At 44.7% G+C, this 17,001-nt stretch overlaps 1 protein-coding gene across 1 annotated transcript; it reads left to right on the top strand.

Annotated features, from left to right (window-relative positions):
• The first annotated feature begins 3,332 nt into the window (after positions 1–3,332).
• On the top strand, positions 3,333–15,188 carry LOC138750302 (formin-2-like). The gene is made up of 2 exons (XM_069912398.1): positions 3,333–3,527; positions 14,224–15,188. The coding sequence occupies exons 1-2, from the start codon at positions 3,497–3,499 to the stop codon at positions 15,186–15,188; spliced, it is 996 nt and encodes a 331-aa protein (XP_069768499.1). The 5' UTR covers positions 3,333–3,496.
• Positions 15,189–17,001: the final 1,813 nt, after the last annotated feature.

The following is a 17,001-nucleotide window of genomic DNA, read 5'->3' as shown; positions in this document are numbered from 1 at the left end:
GGGAGGAGGGCGAAGGGGGAGGAGGGCGAAGGGGGAGGAGGGCGAAGGGGGAGGAGGGCGAAGGGGGAGGAGGGCGAAGGGGGAGGAGGGCGAAGGGGGAGGAGGGCGAAGGGGGAGGAGGGCGAAGGGGGAGGAGGGCGAAGGGGGAGGAGGGCGAAGGGGGAGGAGGGCGAAGGGGGAGGAGGGCGAAGGGGGAGGAGGGCGAAGGGGGAGGAGGGCGAAGGGGGAGGAGGGCGAAGGGGGAGGAGGGCGAAGGGGGAGGAGGGCGAAGGGGGAGGAGGGCGAAGGGGGAGGAGGGCGAAGGGGGAGGAGGGCGAAGGGGGAGGAGGGCGAAGGGGGAGGAGGGCGAAGGGGGAGGAGGGCGAAGGGGGAGGAGGGCGAAGGGGGAGGAGGGCGAAGGGGGAGGAGGGCGAAGGGGGAGGAGGGCGAAGGGGGAGGAGGGCGAAGGGGGAGGAGGGCGAAGGGGGAGGAGGGCGAAGGGGGAGGAGGGCGAAGGGGGAGGAGGGCGAAGGGGGAGGAGGGCGAAGGGGGAGGAGGGCGAAGGGGGAGGAGGGCGAAGGGGGAGGAGGGCGAAGGGGGAGGAGGGCGAAGGGGGAGGAGGGCGAAGGGGGAGGAGGGCGAAGGGGGAGGAGGGCGAAGGGGGAGGAGGGCGAAGGGGGAGGAGGGCGAAGGGGGAGGAGGGCGAAGGGGGAGGAGGGCGAAGGGGGAGGAGGGCGAAGGGGGAGGAGGGCGAAGGGGGAGGAGGGCGAAGGGGGAGGAGGGCGAAGGGGGAGGAGGGAACCCCCTTGTTTGCCCCAGGTACCCAAGTCCCCTCTCTGTGTGTGTTGGCTTCCTCCTGCCCTCCACCCCCACAATTTAATGGTCCCATTTCTGACCTTCTCTTCCTCATCTTTCCTTGATGAAGGGACAAACCCACAACGTGTTTGATGTCTCTTTCTCTTTGCTCTATGTCTGTTTGACCTGCTGACTCTCTCTAACCCTGTGGCTTTACCCCCTCATCTTTCGCTGGTTGAACCCAACAGAGCTGGAAGAGCTCAATTCGTGAAGGTTTGTATCTGGATTTATTCATTTGACACCCTGTAGATTTCTTTAAATTGTGGCTCAAAAGCAACAGAAGGATTTTGAAACCTTGTCATCGGTCCTCTTTCAAACTCGTCTGAATTTCTTGGATGAAGAAACATTGCTCTGAAACTTACTCTGCAAGAGTTTATTTTCCTCTCTTGCATGGTTTCAGAATCTGTTCCACATGATGAATCTGTTCTCTTTTCAAAGAGACAGTGGAGTGGCTATTTTCTTCCACCAAGATTTCATCAACCTAGTCAAGGGCTGAACTAAGTCACCATTTAAAAATGGTTATGTTGCAAATGCAAGATTACTTTGGCTTAATTCATCAAAAGTGGCCATTTCCATGGTCACAACGAGGCTGCTCTCTTGATCTCAAAGAGACGGTTAGAAATGGTCTTCCTCCTTCAAAATCCACTTGTTACTCCTGGTCAAAGGAGAAGACGATGTAACTGTACCTTCTCTGACAACTGTTTCTTCAATCCTCTCTTCCCCACAGCATGGACAACAACTTCTGCCTCTCATTTGTAATGTTTCTCCAGAATGGCTCATCCCATGTCATGTGCCATCATTTCTACCTTTGAAGTCCATTCAGCCTCTTCAAAAGTATGAATCGTGAGCCAATGGACTCCAGCCTGTCTGTGCAGATACTTGAATCAAGAACTCGCTTATTCAAACAGCTGCCATCTCTCAGCACTCTATTGACTTAGTTTCAATTTTAAGAACACAGATAATCAACAGATGGTCTCTCGATTTGATCAGCAGTCTTTCCTGACGACACAAATTCTTCCATTTTTAATAAAGCAAACACTCCAGTATCTCAAGGACCGTCATGAAGGTTTTCCTCTTTCGGTTTCAGATGCAGAATGAGCAGACATTTCATCTGCGTACATGGCTTGCCTTCTGGCATCTCAAAGGATTGTGTGTGTGACCCTGAATCCAACCCACAAAATAACTTGATAATATATATAAACTATTGTAACTTTAAAGATTAATATTCACACAAATCGGTCCATGATAATTCACGAAGACAATGGCATCTTCAAACAATAATTTTCTTTGGTAAAGATTAATAACAACACTTTTTACTTCACTCTAACTCCACTCTGCACAAATATATGTGTGTGTGTGTGTGTGTGTGTCAAAACCAAAACCATTCCAGTTCAGGCAATGTCCATCTCTTTTTCTTCCTACAGTCGACAAGCAGCTCCTTGGTTTTGGTGGCATTGAGTGCGAGGTTGTTGTTGGTCCGCGATTGAACCCCGTTTTCAATCTCCCTCCTGAATGCTGACTCATTGCCCTCCTCATGCAGCTCATGACTGTGCTATCGTCAGTGAATTTGTAGATGGTGTCGTCATACCAAGCCATGCAGATGTAGATGTAAAGCGAGTCGAGCAGGGGTGAAATATGCAACCCTCTGGTGTTTGGGAGCTGATGGAGATTTTGGAAGAGTTGTTCTTGCCAATCCACACTAATTGGGGTCTGGAGGAGAAGAAATTCTGGATCCAATTGCACAGTATGTTATGGAGTCCCAGGACTTTGGAGTTTGCTCATCAGCTTTGATGGGAGGATGGTATGGAATGCCAGACTCTAGTCAATAAAGAGCATTCTGATGGATGCACCTTTGTCGTCTGGGTGTTTCAGGGTTTTGGCAGAGCCAGTGAAGATGGCATCTGCCATAGGTCTGTTGCTGCATCAGCCAAATTGGAATCGATCCATGTCGCCCCTCGGACAGGAGATGATGTACTTCAACACCAGCCCCTCAATCCACCTCATCACTGGATGTGAGTGTCACTCGTTAATCATCATTTAGGCAGGTTATCCCTCTCTTTGGAACTGGTATGTTTGATGCCTATTTGAAACAGGTGGGTGCCACACCCTGTCGGAGTGAGATGTTGAAGATATCCATGGCCAGTTGGTCAACACAGGTTATCAGTCCTCTGCTGGGTTCTCCATCCAGGCTTGATCCTTTCCTTTGATTCACTCTCCTGAAGGCAGCCCATATTGTCATCTTTGGTTACTGACAGCAGCAGATCATCAAGAGATGTAGTGGGGGTGGGGGGATTTGCAATGGTTCTTCCCTGTACTAGTGGTCATATCAGGTGTAGAAGGCATTGAGTTCATGTGGAGTGAGGCTTTGCTGCCTCCCTCCCACTGCACCAGATTTGTTTATGCAGCACTTTATGTCATTTAGGCCCCTGTCACAGCTGATGGGTATCCTTTGTTGTTTCCATTCTAGTGCTGAATCTCCACCACCTGAGAGATGGCTTTCCATGGTTCATATTGGCTCCTTGTGTATCTGTATCTCCAAACTGTGATTTGGCTCTCAGCAATTTCTGGATATTGTTGTTCATCCAGGATTTCTGGTTGAGAAAACTCCCTGAACAATTTGGTGGGGACACCCTTGTCCACAGCTGTTTTGATAAAGTTCGCTATGGTCCTGGTGCAGTCATTCAGTTCCTCAGGTGAGTTCTTGAACACAATCCAATCCAGGGTCTCGAGGCAGTCCTGCAGCTGGCTTCCCCTCCCGTGACCACCTTCTGGTTGTCCTGATCTAATAAGTGTTATGAGCAATTTTAGGCCCCATTTCTAAGAGAGGATGTGATGGCCCAGAGGTGGTTTACAAGAATGATCCTGGGGTGAGAGGAATAATGTTTGAGGAGCATTTGATGGTTCTGGGCCTGTACTCGCCCAAGTTTAGAATGGTGAGGCAGGACCTCATTGAAATCTGATGACTAGTGTTAGGTCTGCTTTGTTCATGAATGAGTGAGACAAACACCAGACTGAGTCGAAATCAGGGTTCTTTGTTCTTTATTACCGGATTGTAACACTTGCAACTAACAATGTTAGTCGGAGAATGCATTCTGCCGTTATCAGCAAAATGGTGATTTTTTTATACCCTTGGATACGTGCTTAGAACATCATCATATCATTACTTGTCCAATGACTAAAACTGTTGCTATCCTTTCCCTGCTAGCTTCCTGCCTCTCAATCCATCAATGTCTCTCTTATCTTGTAAGTACAAGGATGCATTCACATCTTGTTACAGCCCTGCACAGGGTAACTCCTTACACTTTCCCATCTCATGATGTTTTACCTTACACTAGTGAAAGGGCTGGAGAGAGAGGATGTTGCCAGTAGTGGGAGAGTTTAGGATCAGTGGGCACAACCTCAGAATAAAAGGATGTCTGCTTAAAACTGAGATGGAGAAACCTTTTCATCTAGAGCAGTGATTTTCAAACTCCTACTCCACCCCACCCCCACCCCCACCCCCTGGATTATATTCTACTTAATCCCTATGCCAGAAGTGCTCTGTTAGTAAGGGATTACTTAAAGTGGGCGGGGAGTGGAAAGAAAGTTAGAAAACCACTGTTTTAAGTGTATCTCATTGACTTGTACTGTGCGTGGTTTCATAACTCCAGAGGAAATGGGCCAGTGACAATTTTTCTCAAGCAAAATATTTCCTTCACAATTGGGTCGACTGCAGTCTTTCTCAGCCTTTTTTCCCATTCATATGCCACTTTAAGCAATCTCTTACTCATTTTTCGACACTCCAAGGAATAAAGTCCCAGCCTGTTCAACCTTTCCCTGCAGCTCAACTCCTGAAGACCTCGCAGCGTCTTAGTAAATGTTCTCTGCACTCTTTCAATCTTACTAATACCCTTCCTGTAGCTAGGTGACCAGAACTGCACACAATACTCCAAATTTGGCCTCACTATCATCTTATCCAACCTCACCATAACTTCCCAACTCTTATTTTCAATATGTTAATTAATGAAGGCCAAGATGACAAAAGCTGTCTTTAGAACCCTGTCTTCCTGTGACACCACTTTCATGGAATCATGTAACTGTGTTTTATCTCTTGCTGAAGATTGGTATAACTTCTCTGTTCAATTTCATAATGTTGGCTTCTGGACTACTTTATTGTGCCCTTGATCTAGAGCACACATGTCAAACTCTGGCACGCGGGCCAAATTTGGCCTGCGATATAATTATATTTGGCCCGCAAGATCATTTCAAAAATGTATTAGAGGTGGCCCACCGATGCTGTTTTTTGGTAATGTCACCCCCACCATCCTCCCCCTTCATTGCACATCCTTCCCCATTGTAACACGAGAAATTGTAACACGAGAAATCTGTCAATGTCATCAGCCGGCAAGCCGGTTGGAACGCTCCCCGCACAACCAGTCACTTCTCCCACCTGTCGAGCGGTGCGGCGGATTGGCGAGTGCCTGTGATTTCCTGTCGGCGCGACGGGCATGGCAGGCTGCGCACGGCCCCCGGGCAGCGCGAGCCCCGCGCAACTGGCACCAGACGGCCCTTCCACAGCACGAGCGCACTTCTCCCGGTCGCCACGGCCTTCAGCGCTTGCACCCGCGCGGACCCCAGGGACGGCTGATTCGGCCCTGCACATGAAGAGAGAGATGGTGGCTGTCCGCAAAGGCTGGTCGGCAGCGCACTGGGCCTGAGTGGGTGGGTAAGCAGGGGTGGGCAGAGGGTATAGGTGAGGAGTAATGGGCAGGGGAAGTTATGGTGGTGCGAGGGGCAGTTAGAGGGAGGGATGAGTAGAAGGAGGGGTGGATAGGGAAGAGGTAAAAGAAGAGGGGCAGGGCGAGTAGGGGAGGGGTGATTAGATGGTGAGAGACGGGTAGAGGGAGGAACAGGTTGAGGGGAGAGGCAGTAGAGGGACGTGTATAGGATGGGATAGGTAGAGGCAGTGCGAGTGGAGTGAGGGGTGAGTAGAGGTTGGGTAAAGGACTGGTCAGGTAGAGGGATGGTGGGTCGAGGGTGAATAGAGGCCTAGAGCCTGAGGAGTGAGCCGGAAATGCTGAGTCCTGATGCAGGCCAAAATAGACACAGCATTACATATGTTGAAAGAAGAGAAAACATGCAGATGTTGTTGAAAATTTTCAATAAATATTTAGTTCGGCCCTCGACTTAGTCCAAGTTTTTAATTTTGGCCCTCTGTGAATTTGAGTTTGACACCCCTGATCTAGAGAGTTCTGGCAGGGCAAAACAATTTTGTTTTCTTTTGTCAGGTCAAATTTTGTCACATTGATCCAAAAACAAGTATTTTCATCATTCCTTCATTTCAGAATCTCTGCAGCTGTCGTATTGTACCTCACAGTGACGACATCATGTTTGTCTTGTTTATCCTTTACCCCTCCATCCAGACAGATGTGCTGATCAACGAGTCGACTTCACTCATCCAGCAGCCAATTCTGCTGCTTGGGCTTTTCATCCCACATATTCAGTTTGTTATTTCCCCTCTTCTTTTTCTCAGCAAAGCGAATCATGTTTGTTTGATCATCTTTCTGAATCCCAGTGAAAGGTTATCGACCTGAAGGTTTTAACTCTGATTATTTTTCCAGTAGATGACCTGCTGAGTATTTCCAGCATTGAGATTTTATTTTACTTTCTTGGTGTATTACTGAGTACTTCGAATGGGAGAAGAAATGTGGGTTGGGTTTATGTGGAGAAGTCTCGATCATGGAGTGGATTTAGAAAAATATACAAAAAAGGGGAGGTTGCATGGAAATAGTTAATTCATCTGTTGAAATTGTTTTTTGAGCTATGATTGTTTTCTGATGTACGCGCAGTGTTCAGAATTAAAAATTTATTGTGATGAACATGTCAGAAAATTTGTCGTTTTGTGGCAACAATATAGGTAGAAATATTGTTCTAAATTACATTTAAAAAAAGAAATCCATTTGTGCAAAATGAAGCGTAAGTGAGGGAGTGACTGTGGTTCCTTGTCCATTCAAAAATCTGATGGCAGAGGGGGAGAAGCTGTGTTTGTACCATTGGGTGTTCGTCTTCATGCTCCTGGACCTGTTTCCCTGGTTATCACAGTGTGAAGAAGGCCTGGTCTGGGTGGTGAGGGTCCTTGAGGATAGAGGTTGTTTTCTTGAGACTCTGCCTCTTGGAGAAATCCTTAATACATGGGCGAAGGATGAAAGGGGAAAAGTTTAGTGGAAACATGAGGGGGAGCTTCTACACACAAGGTGGTTGGAAAGTGGAACAAGCTGCCAGCTGCATGAGGAAATGTGAGCTCAATGTTAGCAATGAAGTGTTTGGACAAGTTCAGGGATACGAGGGAGATGGAGGGTGATGGACTGGTTGCTGGTCAGTGGGACACGGCAGAATAAGAGTTTGGCTCAGACTAGAAAAGCTGAAGGGCCTGTATCGGTGCTGTAATATTCTGTGAATCCATGGAGTGATGCACTGGGTCGTACATCTACACCCCGACAAAACTACCATGGTACCTGCACAAAAGCACACAATATGCAGCACGTAATGACCAAATGAATAATCTAAATAAATATATGTTGAGGGCCAAGCGGGCACACAGCCCACGTTGTGAATCGTCGGTGACACAGTTCTCCGACGTCGCGCAGTACCATAAAACAGACCACTGGGCACTCACCCATTTAATGGACCACACGTGCACGGTGCTGCATGCCGAGGAATGGCACGTTGATCTGTGTTGTCTTCTGCGGGTAGGTGCAGGACATTCACAGGGCTTAATTTAAACCTGCTGGTTCCATGGATCGATAGCAAACTGTTAATTATGTCTCACCATGTCTCATTTGGCAGCCTGTAATATACCCCAATAATAGTACCCTCATCCTTATTTTTTCATTTTACCCACACTGCCTCCCTCAATGAGCCTTCCAGTCTCCTTTATCTTTCTCTGGATTCTAGATGTTGTAAGCCAAGAAACATTTTTGTAAATCTTCTCTGCACTCTCTCCACCTATCTATATCCTTCCTATGACAAATGAGACCTTCTGCCATCTTTCAGTCCACTTTTCCAAACAAACCAAATCCTGTAATCTAAGAAAACCTTCCTCACCATCCACCACTCCCCCTATTTTCATACCATCTGCATATTTGCTTACCCAGTTAACCATCCCATTTCATTCCCTAACCACAGATCGAACATTGCCCCCCCTGTAGTGGGCATCTCCACATACTGCTGCAAAAAGCAGTCCTGAACACATTGTATAAACTGTAAGCCATCCTGCCCTCTCACTGACTGTGTTTCCCAATCGATGTTAGGAAAGTTGAAATCCCCAACCAACACCACGCTATTCCTACTGCAGATGTCAGCTAATTCCTTGCACATTTGCTCTTCTCGTTCTCCCTTCCCATTTGCCAGACTATAATGTACCCCTATAATAGTCACCTCACCCTTCTTATTTTTTAGTTTTACCCACACTGCCTCCTCGATGAGACCTCCAGTCTCTTGCCTGAGCACCGCTGTAATATCTTCCCTAACTAGTAATGCGGAATATAAAAGAAGTCTGTAAAGTTTGAATAAAGCAGTCTTGTGTTGACTAACGTGGGTATGTATATGACTTTAGTAGCTGTACTGAAGTTGCCGCCAGAAATGGTGAGCCCCGAATGCAAGATTCAGCCGAAGCTTGAATCTCCAGTGATCATAGACACAACGACAGCAGCTGATGCCACCACGGCTGCAGTTAAACCAGGTTCTGCCTATTTCTCCTGGAATTGACTAGACATGAGCTTTTAAATATGGAGGGCCTGAGTGACAGGGATCCATCTGATCTAATGAATGAGATGCTCGTATTAGCAGATGGCCATTCTCATTGTTTACTTTTTGAGACTCTATTCCTGTCCAAACTCCCGGGTCGTGTCGCAATACCAATCGTTAACATGGATTTCTGCCATCCCCATGATGTAGCGTGGGAGGCTGACAGGCTCGATCATACTGCAATGCAAGCATCTGCTCACAAACAGCCGCTTTGATCAGTAGATCCATCTCCCGTGTCCTACAAGCCTCCTATATCTGCAGTTCAGTTAAAGAAGGATGAATGCACTGACAGGCAGTGAAAATGGTGTTTTTACCATCGCCAATGGGGAAAAAAGCACATAGATGTGTCCCGCCATTTATCTATTAAAGAAAAAAGGCAGGAAATTTAAAAAACGGCTGCCAGTTGGGGCCTTGGCAGCTGGCGCAAGTACCAACTGGCCTATTGTATCTTCAAGATGACGCTGGTAAATACAAATATCCTGCCAACCGGGGGGCATGGCAAGATGGCATAAGGAACAGACGTGCCTTCCACTCCTCTCCTGACTCTGATTTATTGTTTTGTTTCTAAGTGCCTGTTAAAATTCTTTAAAAAGTTTAAAAATAGTAAGATATGTTGAATTAATATCTAATGGTACATTTGTTAAAAAAACTAAAAGAAAACACCAACAGATTGTTAAAAAATTACATTTCCCGAAATTATCTGAGCCTACCTGTTTACAAGAAGCCAGGACTCAGCGTGGAATGGATCCAGGAGAAGAAGTGCAGGATTCGGCACTGGAGCTCCGCTCTGTACCGGTAGGACTCGGCAGCCTTTAGAACAAAGGGCTGGTCGGGTGCGTGTATTTCAAACAACGCCCGCTGTGAGCGCTGTCACCGAGACTTTGACAGCTGAATCAGCTGGGGCGCCACCAGCTGGAGAGTTAAAGAGCCGACCTCCGATTGATATAGCGGTGGCGCTGCGAAATGCACCACCAGTCATGACATTTTCCCCAGGTATGGATATAATGGAGGCTTTTGATGACATATGGCTTAAGGATAAGGATAACCCTGATTATCAGCCTCCTGATATTGCTGAGGGGGCTGTGGCAGGAGTTTCTACACGGAGCCATACTGCAAGAAAGGCTGCTAAACCAAGGGAAGGGACAGAAGATCCTTTGGTTTCTCAGAAACAGCAGGATCCTACCATGTCTGAATCTACTTTTGCTGATATGATTGTTAAGAATCTTGAATTTAAGATGTATTCTTCAATGAAACAGCTCGGTAGCTCTATGACCCAGGTCTATTCTAAGCTTAATGAATTGGTGAATATCAATACTCAACTATGGAGCATTTAAACTTGAAACCACTGAAAGACTTGATATGTGTGATCAAGGTTTAGTTGATGTACAAGACCAACTGCAAGATGTAAACAAAATAATTGAAACATTGCAGATTCAGAATAAAAATCTAGCAAAAAAAGTTGATTATTTGGAAAACCAATCTAGATGGAACAATGTAAAAATTGTTGGTTTGCCAGAAGATATAGAAGGGCCAGATCTAAGAAAATTCTTTACCAAATGGATTCCACGAGTGTTAGGGCAAGATAAGTTCCCAGAAGGTTTAATATTGGAATGTGCTCACAGAGCTTTAAGAAGGAAACCTTTTTCAGGACAGAATCCGAGACCTGTTCTGGTCCGTTGTTTAAATTATTGTGATAGAGAGATAATTTTACGTGTGGCTATTAGAAACGCTCAGCAAAATAGATCTCCTTTGATGGTCCAGAATAATCGTGTTTTTTTTAAATCCGGATTTGAGTCAAGAAATTATGTTTCAACGACGTGAATTTAATACTGTGAAAGAGTTGTTGTGGAAAAAAGGATACAAGGCAACTTTTAGGTACCCTGTGGTATTGAAGATTTTTCAGGATGGATATCAGCCAAAGTTTTTTGATAATCCTAAAGAAGCTATGGACTTTGCTCAATCTTTACCGATCACGCAATTTCAAGAACGACGTAGTCCTCCTCGGTCTCCAAAGAGAGTGGAGATACAAGATGGGAATCAGATTCCAAGAAGAAATGGAAACAATGGTGGTCGAAGTGACAAAATTGATTAAAAAAAATACATCTTTTTAAAAATTTTTTTTGGAAGATCTTAGTCATTAATGATAGTTTAATATGAAATGGGAGTTGGGAGAGGGAACTGGGTGGGCACTATTTTCCAGAAGTTGTCAGCTACTGGTGAGTTATCTCACACCCAGTGTTTTGTGAGAGTTACCGCATTGTGCAGTTTAAACAGGAGGGGGTAGTAGTAACCTCCTGCTTGTTTTTTTTTCTTAATTTTTGGGTTAAGGAGTGAAGTTTTTTTTAATTACTTTTTTTAAAATAAAATGTTTTTTTTCTTTTTTATTATTTGTTTTTGATTGTAGTTTTAAGAGGGAATAAGAGGAAGGGTTTTTTTTCTTTTGGGGGTTTCTTATCTTTTTTTTTCTTTTTTTTCTTGTGTTGAGTTGTTGTAAGGAATGTCTAAATTGAAGTTTGCTTCTTTTAATGTCCAGGGTTTAAATAATCCCATTAAGCGTAAGAAAGTACTTGCTTACTTAAAAAAAAAAGTTGACGTGGCTTTTTTACAGGAAACTTATTTGACAGATAAGGAACATTTGAAACTCAAACGTGAATGGGTTGGACAAGTTTTTTATTCTTCATTTAATTGAAAAGCAAAAGGAGTGGCAATTTTGGTGCACAAGAATTTACCATTTCATTTACAAAATGAACAGAAAAATGGTGGAAGATTATTAAAATTGAACTGTACAATTTTTAATGAAACTTGGACTTTGCTTGATGTTTATGCTCCGAATGTTGAGGATACAGCTTTTGTTGTCGATATGTCTTTATTACTTGGACAATCAAATTCTAATGTGATGAGTGGGGGAGATTTGAATGTGGTATTGGAGCCTTTATTGGACAAGTATCCAAGAGTAATTAAGAAATCGAAGATGGCAGTTCAAGTAACTAATATGATGTCAGATTTGAATTTAGTTGATATTTGGCGAAGATTTAATCCTACAGAGAAAGATTTTTCTTTTTATTCGTCACGACATAATTCTTTTTCTAGAATTGATTATTTTTTAATTTCAGCACATTTGCAGGATAGGGTTACATCTGTGGATTATAAGGCAAGACTGGTTTCGGACCATTCATTATTATTATTAAAATATCAGAGTTCACAGGATGTTCAGAGAGCTCCAAGATGGAGATTCAATACTATGTTACTGCAAAAAATGGAAGTTATTAGTTATTTAAAACAACAAATTGAGGTTTTTATTAGTAATAATACTAATTCTGTTTCTAGTCAATTTGTTTTATGGGATGCAATGAAAGCTTTTTTACGAGGTCAAATTATTAGTTATGCTTCTAAAGTAAAGAAAGAGAGAATTAAAGAGATTGAAGATTTAGAGAAAAAGATAACTGTTACTGAAAAAAATGCTACTGAAATGCAAAAGAATCAGTTAACTAATTTAAAATGTAAATATAATGAATTACAAACTTATCGGTTTGAATGTTTAATGAACCGAACTAAACATAAATTTTATGAATGGGGTGAGAAAGCTCATAAAGTTCTGTCATGGCAGTTAAAAAAGGAACAATTATCTAGAATTATACCAGTAATTAGAAAGAAATCGGGTATTACTTTTAGTCAAAAGGAAATTAATGAGGAATTTTGTAATTTTTATAAAAAACTATATACTTCGGAATGTAAAGATGTAACTGAGGATGCTATAGATTCTTTTTTGAAAAATATAAAATTGCCACAATTGAATCAAGAAGATAGACAGGAGTTAGATAAATCCTTTACAGAAAAGGAAATAGAAACGGCGATAAGAGATATGCCAAATGGAAAGGCACTGGTGAAGATGGGTTTTCTATAGAGTTTTATAAAACTTTTTATGCTGATATATTTCCTATATATAAGGATGTTTTACAACAAATTTATGACACTTTTCGATTACCTGAGTCTTGTTCCAATGCAATAATTACAGTTATACCAAAAAAAGATAAAGATCCTTTATAGGTTTCTTCTTATAGACCAATATATTTGTTAAATGTAGATTATAAAATTGTAGCAAAAACTATGGCTAATCGATTAGCTCAATATTTGCCTAAAATAATACATAGTGATCAAACGGGATTTATAAAAAATAGATATGCATCAGATAATATTTTGCGTTTAATAACTTTGATAAATAAATCTAAATCTCAGATGAATTATCCAATAGTGGTTTCGCTGGATGCAGAAAAGGCTTTTGATAGAGTGGAATGGAAGTTTTTGTTTAAAGTACTTGAGAAATTTTGTTTTGGTTCTTCATTTATTGGATTGATAAAGGCTTTATATAATAGTCCGAAGGCCAGAATTGCTGTCAATGGGCAGATTTCAGAATCTTTTAATTTAACAAGGTCCACTAGACAAGGATGCCCATTGTCACCTGCTTTATTTGCTGTAGTTATTGAGCCTTTGGCACAATTAATACATCAAAATGAAAATGTTAAAGGCATGAGAGTTTTGAATGAGGAATATAAGATTAATCTATTTGCTGATGATGTTTTATTATATTTGGTGGATTCGGGTATTTCTTTACCAGCAATTCAAGAATGTTTAGAAATTTATGGTCAATTATCTGGTTATAAAGTAAATTGGACCAAAAGTGAAATTTTAACAATTTGTAAAAATGATTATTCAATGTATAAAAGTATTACAAATTTGAAGTGGACTACACAAATTAAATATTTAGGAATTAATGTTAATACGGAATTTCAAGATTTATATTCAATTAATTATCTTCCTTTAATAAAAAGGATTAAATTAGATTTGACTAGGTGGAAGGATTTGCCTTTGGGTCTATTAGGGAGGATTAATACTATAAAAATGAATATCTTTCCCTGAATACAATATTTGTTTCAATCAATTCCTTATTTTTTAAATAAAAGTTTTTTTAAGGATCTATATAAAGCAATTAGAGACTTTTTATGGAAGGGAAAATTTCCGAGGATAGCGATGAGAAAGCTGATGTGGGATTTTCAATTTGGAGGTTTAAGATTACCGAATTTTCAACATTATTAAGAAGCAGCTCAATTTAAATTTCTTAGTGCATTAATGAATATGGATGATCCGCCCAGTTGGGCAAAGATAGAAATGACAGTTAATTTAGAAAAATTTTCTCATGAGTTTTTGTTTCGATGGAATAAAAATTTATTATGAACTTATGATGTCCCAATATTGAAGCATTTATTAAATTTATGGACAAGTAAATTTAATAAATTGAGGCTCAAAATAAATGGTCTGGATGATTGCCATTATAAAACAATCAACTTGTTCCTTTTAGAGTCTCCAAAATTACTTTGAAACAATGGGAAAGGAAGGGAATAAAAAATTTATCCAATTGTTTTTCTGAGGGATGTTTTTGTTCTTTTGATGAATTACAAAGGAAATTCGGTATTAGTGGAAACTGTGTATTTGTGTGTATTATCAGTTAAGATCTTTTGTAAAACAGATATGTGATCGACATATGAGGAATATGTACTTTCAATACCACAAAAGGGATATATATCTGATTTGTATTGTATTTTACAGGTTTCTTACCCGGGCTGGAGGGGCCTGCCTCCCCTCCTAGGTCGGTCCATACTGCCCGGACCGGGGCCGAGGCCGCTGCTGCTCTCCCTGTGCCTGGACTGGGGCCGCCGCCTCCAACTCTCTGCCCGTATCGGGGCCTCCGCCTGCCTCACACGACCGAGGCCGGGGCCGCCGTCTCCCCCTTGCTCCTGCCCGGATCGGGGCTGCCGCCGTCTACCCTTCGCCCGGACCGGGGCCGGGGCCGCTGCTGCTCTCCCTGTGCCCGGACTGGGGCCGCCGCCTCCCACTCCCTGTCCGGACTGGGGCCTCCGCCTGCCTCACTCGACCGAGGCCGGGGCCGCCGTCTCCCCCTTGCTCCTGCCCGTATCGGGGCCGCCGCCGTTTACCCTTCGCCCGGACCGGGGCCGGGGCCGCTGCTGCTCTCCCTGTGCCTGGACTGGGCCGCCGCCTCCAACTCTCTGCCCGTATCGGGGCCTCCGCCTGCCTCACACGACCGAGGCCGGGGCCGCCGTCTCCCCCTTGCTCATGCCCGTATCGGGGCCGCCGCCATCTACCCTTCGCCCGGACCGGGGCCGGGGCCGCTGCTGCTCTCCCTGTGCCTGGACTGGGGCCGCCGCCTCCAACTCTCTGCCCGTATCGGGGCCTCCGCCTGCCTCACACGACCGAGGCCGGGGCCGCCGTCTCCCCCTTGCTCCTGCCCGTATCGGGGCACAAGTGTAAAAGGGACTATTGATAACCACAACCCTATTCACCATAGCACTGCAGCCTCCATCTTAGGAGATGATAAGGAGATGGTCGAGTTTCTAGCGAACATCGAGCTTCTAAAATTAGTGGTGAGAACAGAGTTAGACACTCCTTTCACAAGAGAAGAAATTGAGAAGGCTCTGAACACTCTGCAGGCTAAAAGTCTCAGGGGGAGGATGGGTTCCCACCCAAGATCTATAGACAATTTAAGGATTTATTGATGCCTCTTATAAAACCTACGACCCAAGGACCTCGCTGCCACGTCCCAGCTTGCTTGGCCACGGCACACGAACCATGGGTGTAAAGGGTGGGGCCAGTACTGCGCGCACTGCACTCCACCTAAAAGCTCCTTTGCGCAGGCCCGAGGACAGGTCCACGTCCTCCCCCTCCACGTCCTCCCCCTCCACGTCCTCCCCCTCAAAAGATGCTCACAAACTCAAGCTAGCATGCTGGAACATCAGAACCATGCTAGACAAGGCTGACAGCCACCGACCTGAACGTCGGTCTGCCCTCATTGCACATGAACTCCTCAGACTTGACATCGACATAGCCGCTCTCAGTGAAGTCCGCCTGGCAGATGTAGGCAGCCTCCAAGAACGCGGCGCGGGCTACACACTCTACTGGTCTGGAAAGCCTTCGGATGAACGACGCCTATCTGGTGTAGGCTTCATGGTCAAGAGCTTCATTGCCTCCAAACTCGAAAACCTTCCGACAGGCCACTCGGACCGAATCATGTCCATGCGACTCCCACTTCAAAACAAGCGTCACATCACCCTCATCAGTGTCTATGCTCCAACCCTCCAGGCGGAACCAGCAGAAAAGAACAAGTTCTACACCGACCTGCGCAACCTCATCCAACGTACCCCTACAGCCGACAAGGTTGTCATCCTGGGCGACTTCAACGCTCGTGTCGGCAAAGACTCAGAAACTTGGCCAGGAATCCTGGGCAAGCATGGCGTCGGCAAGTGCAACGACAATGGGCGCCTCCTGTTGGAGCTCTGCGCAGAACAGCGGCTTGTCATTACAAACACCCTTTTTCAGCAGAGGGACAGCCTTAAGACCACCTGGATGCATCCCCGATCCAAACACTGGCACCTCCTGGACTACATCCTGGTGCGAGAAAGTGACAAACAAGATGTGCTCCACACCAGGGTCATGCCTAGCGTGGAATGCCACACTGACCACCGGATGGTTCGCTGCAAGCTCAACCTTCACTTCAAGCCAAAGCCCAGAAACAATAAAGCCCCCAGAAAGAGGTTCAATGTTGGAAACCTGCAGTCAGACGAAGCGAGAGGAAACTTCCAGGCAAACCTCAAAGCAAAGCTCGACGTTGCAACCCGCCTCACGGACCCGTCTCCTGAAACCCTCTGGGATCAGTTGAAGACTACCATACTGCAATCCACTGAAGAGGTACTGGGCTTCTCCTCCAGGAAAAACAAGGACTGGTTTGACGAAAACAGCCAGGAAATCCAGGAGCTGCTGGCAAAGAAGCGAGCTGCCCACCAGGCTCACCTTACAAAGCCGTCCTGTCCTGAGAAGAAACAAGCCTTCCGTCGCGCATGCAGCCAACTTCAGCGCAAACTCCGGGAGATCCAAAATGAGTGGTGGACTAGCCTCGCCAAACGAACACAGCTCAGCGCGGACATTGGCGACTTCAGGGGTTTCTACGAGGCTCTAAAGGCTGTGTACGGCCCCTCACCCCAAGTCCAAAGCCCGCTGCGCAGCTCAGACGGCAAAGTCCTCCTCAGCGACAAGATCTCCATCCTCAACCGATGGTCAGAACACTTCCACTATTTTACAAGAAATTGATAGTAAAAAAGATTGAGTTAAGGATAAGTTGAAATGGGAAAAAGATTTAGGTTTTATAATAGCTGAAGAAGCTTGGATGGAAATTTGTCAGAATAGTATTAGGAAATTGGTTAATGCTAGATTAGCGATGATGAATTACAATTTTATACATCAGTTATATTTAACACTGGAAAAACTAAAAAAGTTTGGTCTTAGTAAGTCGGATTGCTGTTTTTGTTGTGACCA

The sequence above is a fragment of the Narcine bancroftii genome, unplaced genomic scaffold (assembly GCF_036971445.1).
Source record: "Narcine bancroftii isolate sNarBan1 unplaced genomic scaffold, sNarBan1.hap1 Scaffold_114, whole genome shotgun sequence".
Taxonomy (NCBI): Eukaryota; Metazoa; Chordata; class Chondrichthyes; order Torpediniformes; family Narcinidae; genus Narcine; species Narcine bancroftii.
This window is presented reverse-complemented; position numbering and strand designations above follow the sequence as displayed.

Bases quoted from the DNA above. Each gene is read 5' to 3' on its own strand.
- LOC138750302 (XM_069912398.1), top strand. From the start codon at position 3,497: ATGGTCCTGGTGCAGTCATTCAGTTCCTCAG. The intron at 3,528-14,223 runs GTGAGTTCTTGA...TGTATTTTACAG, and splicing joins GCAGTCATTCAGTTCCTCAG to GTTTCTTACCCGGGCTGGAG.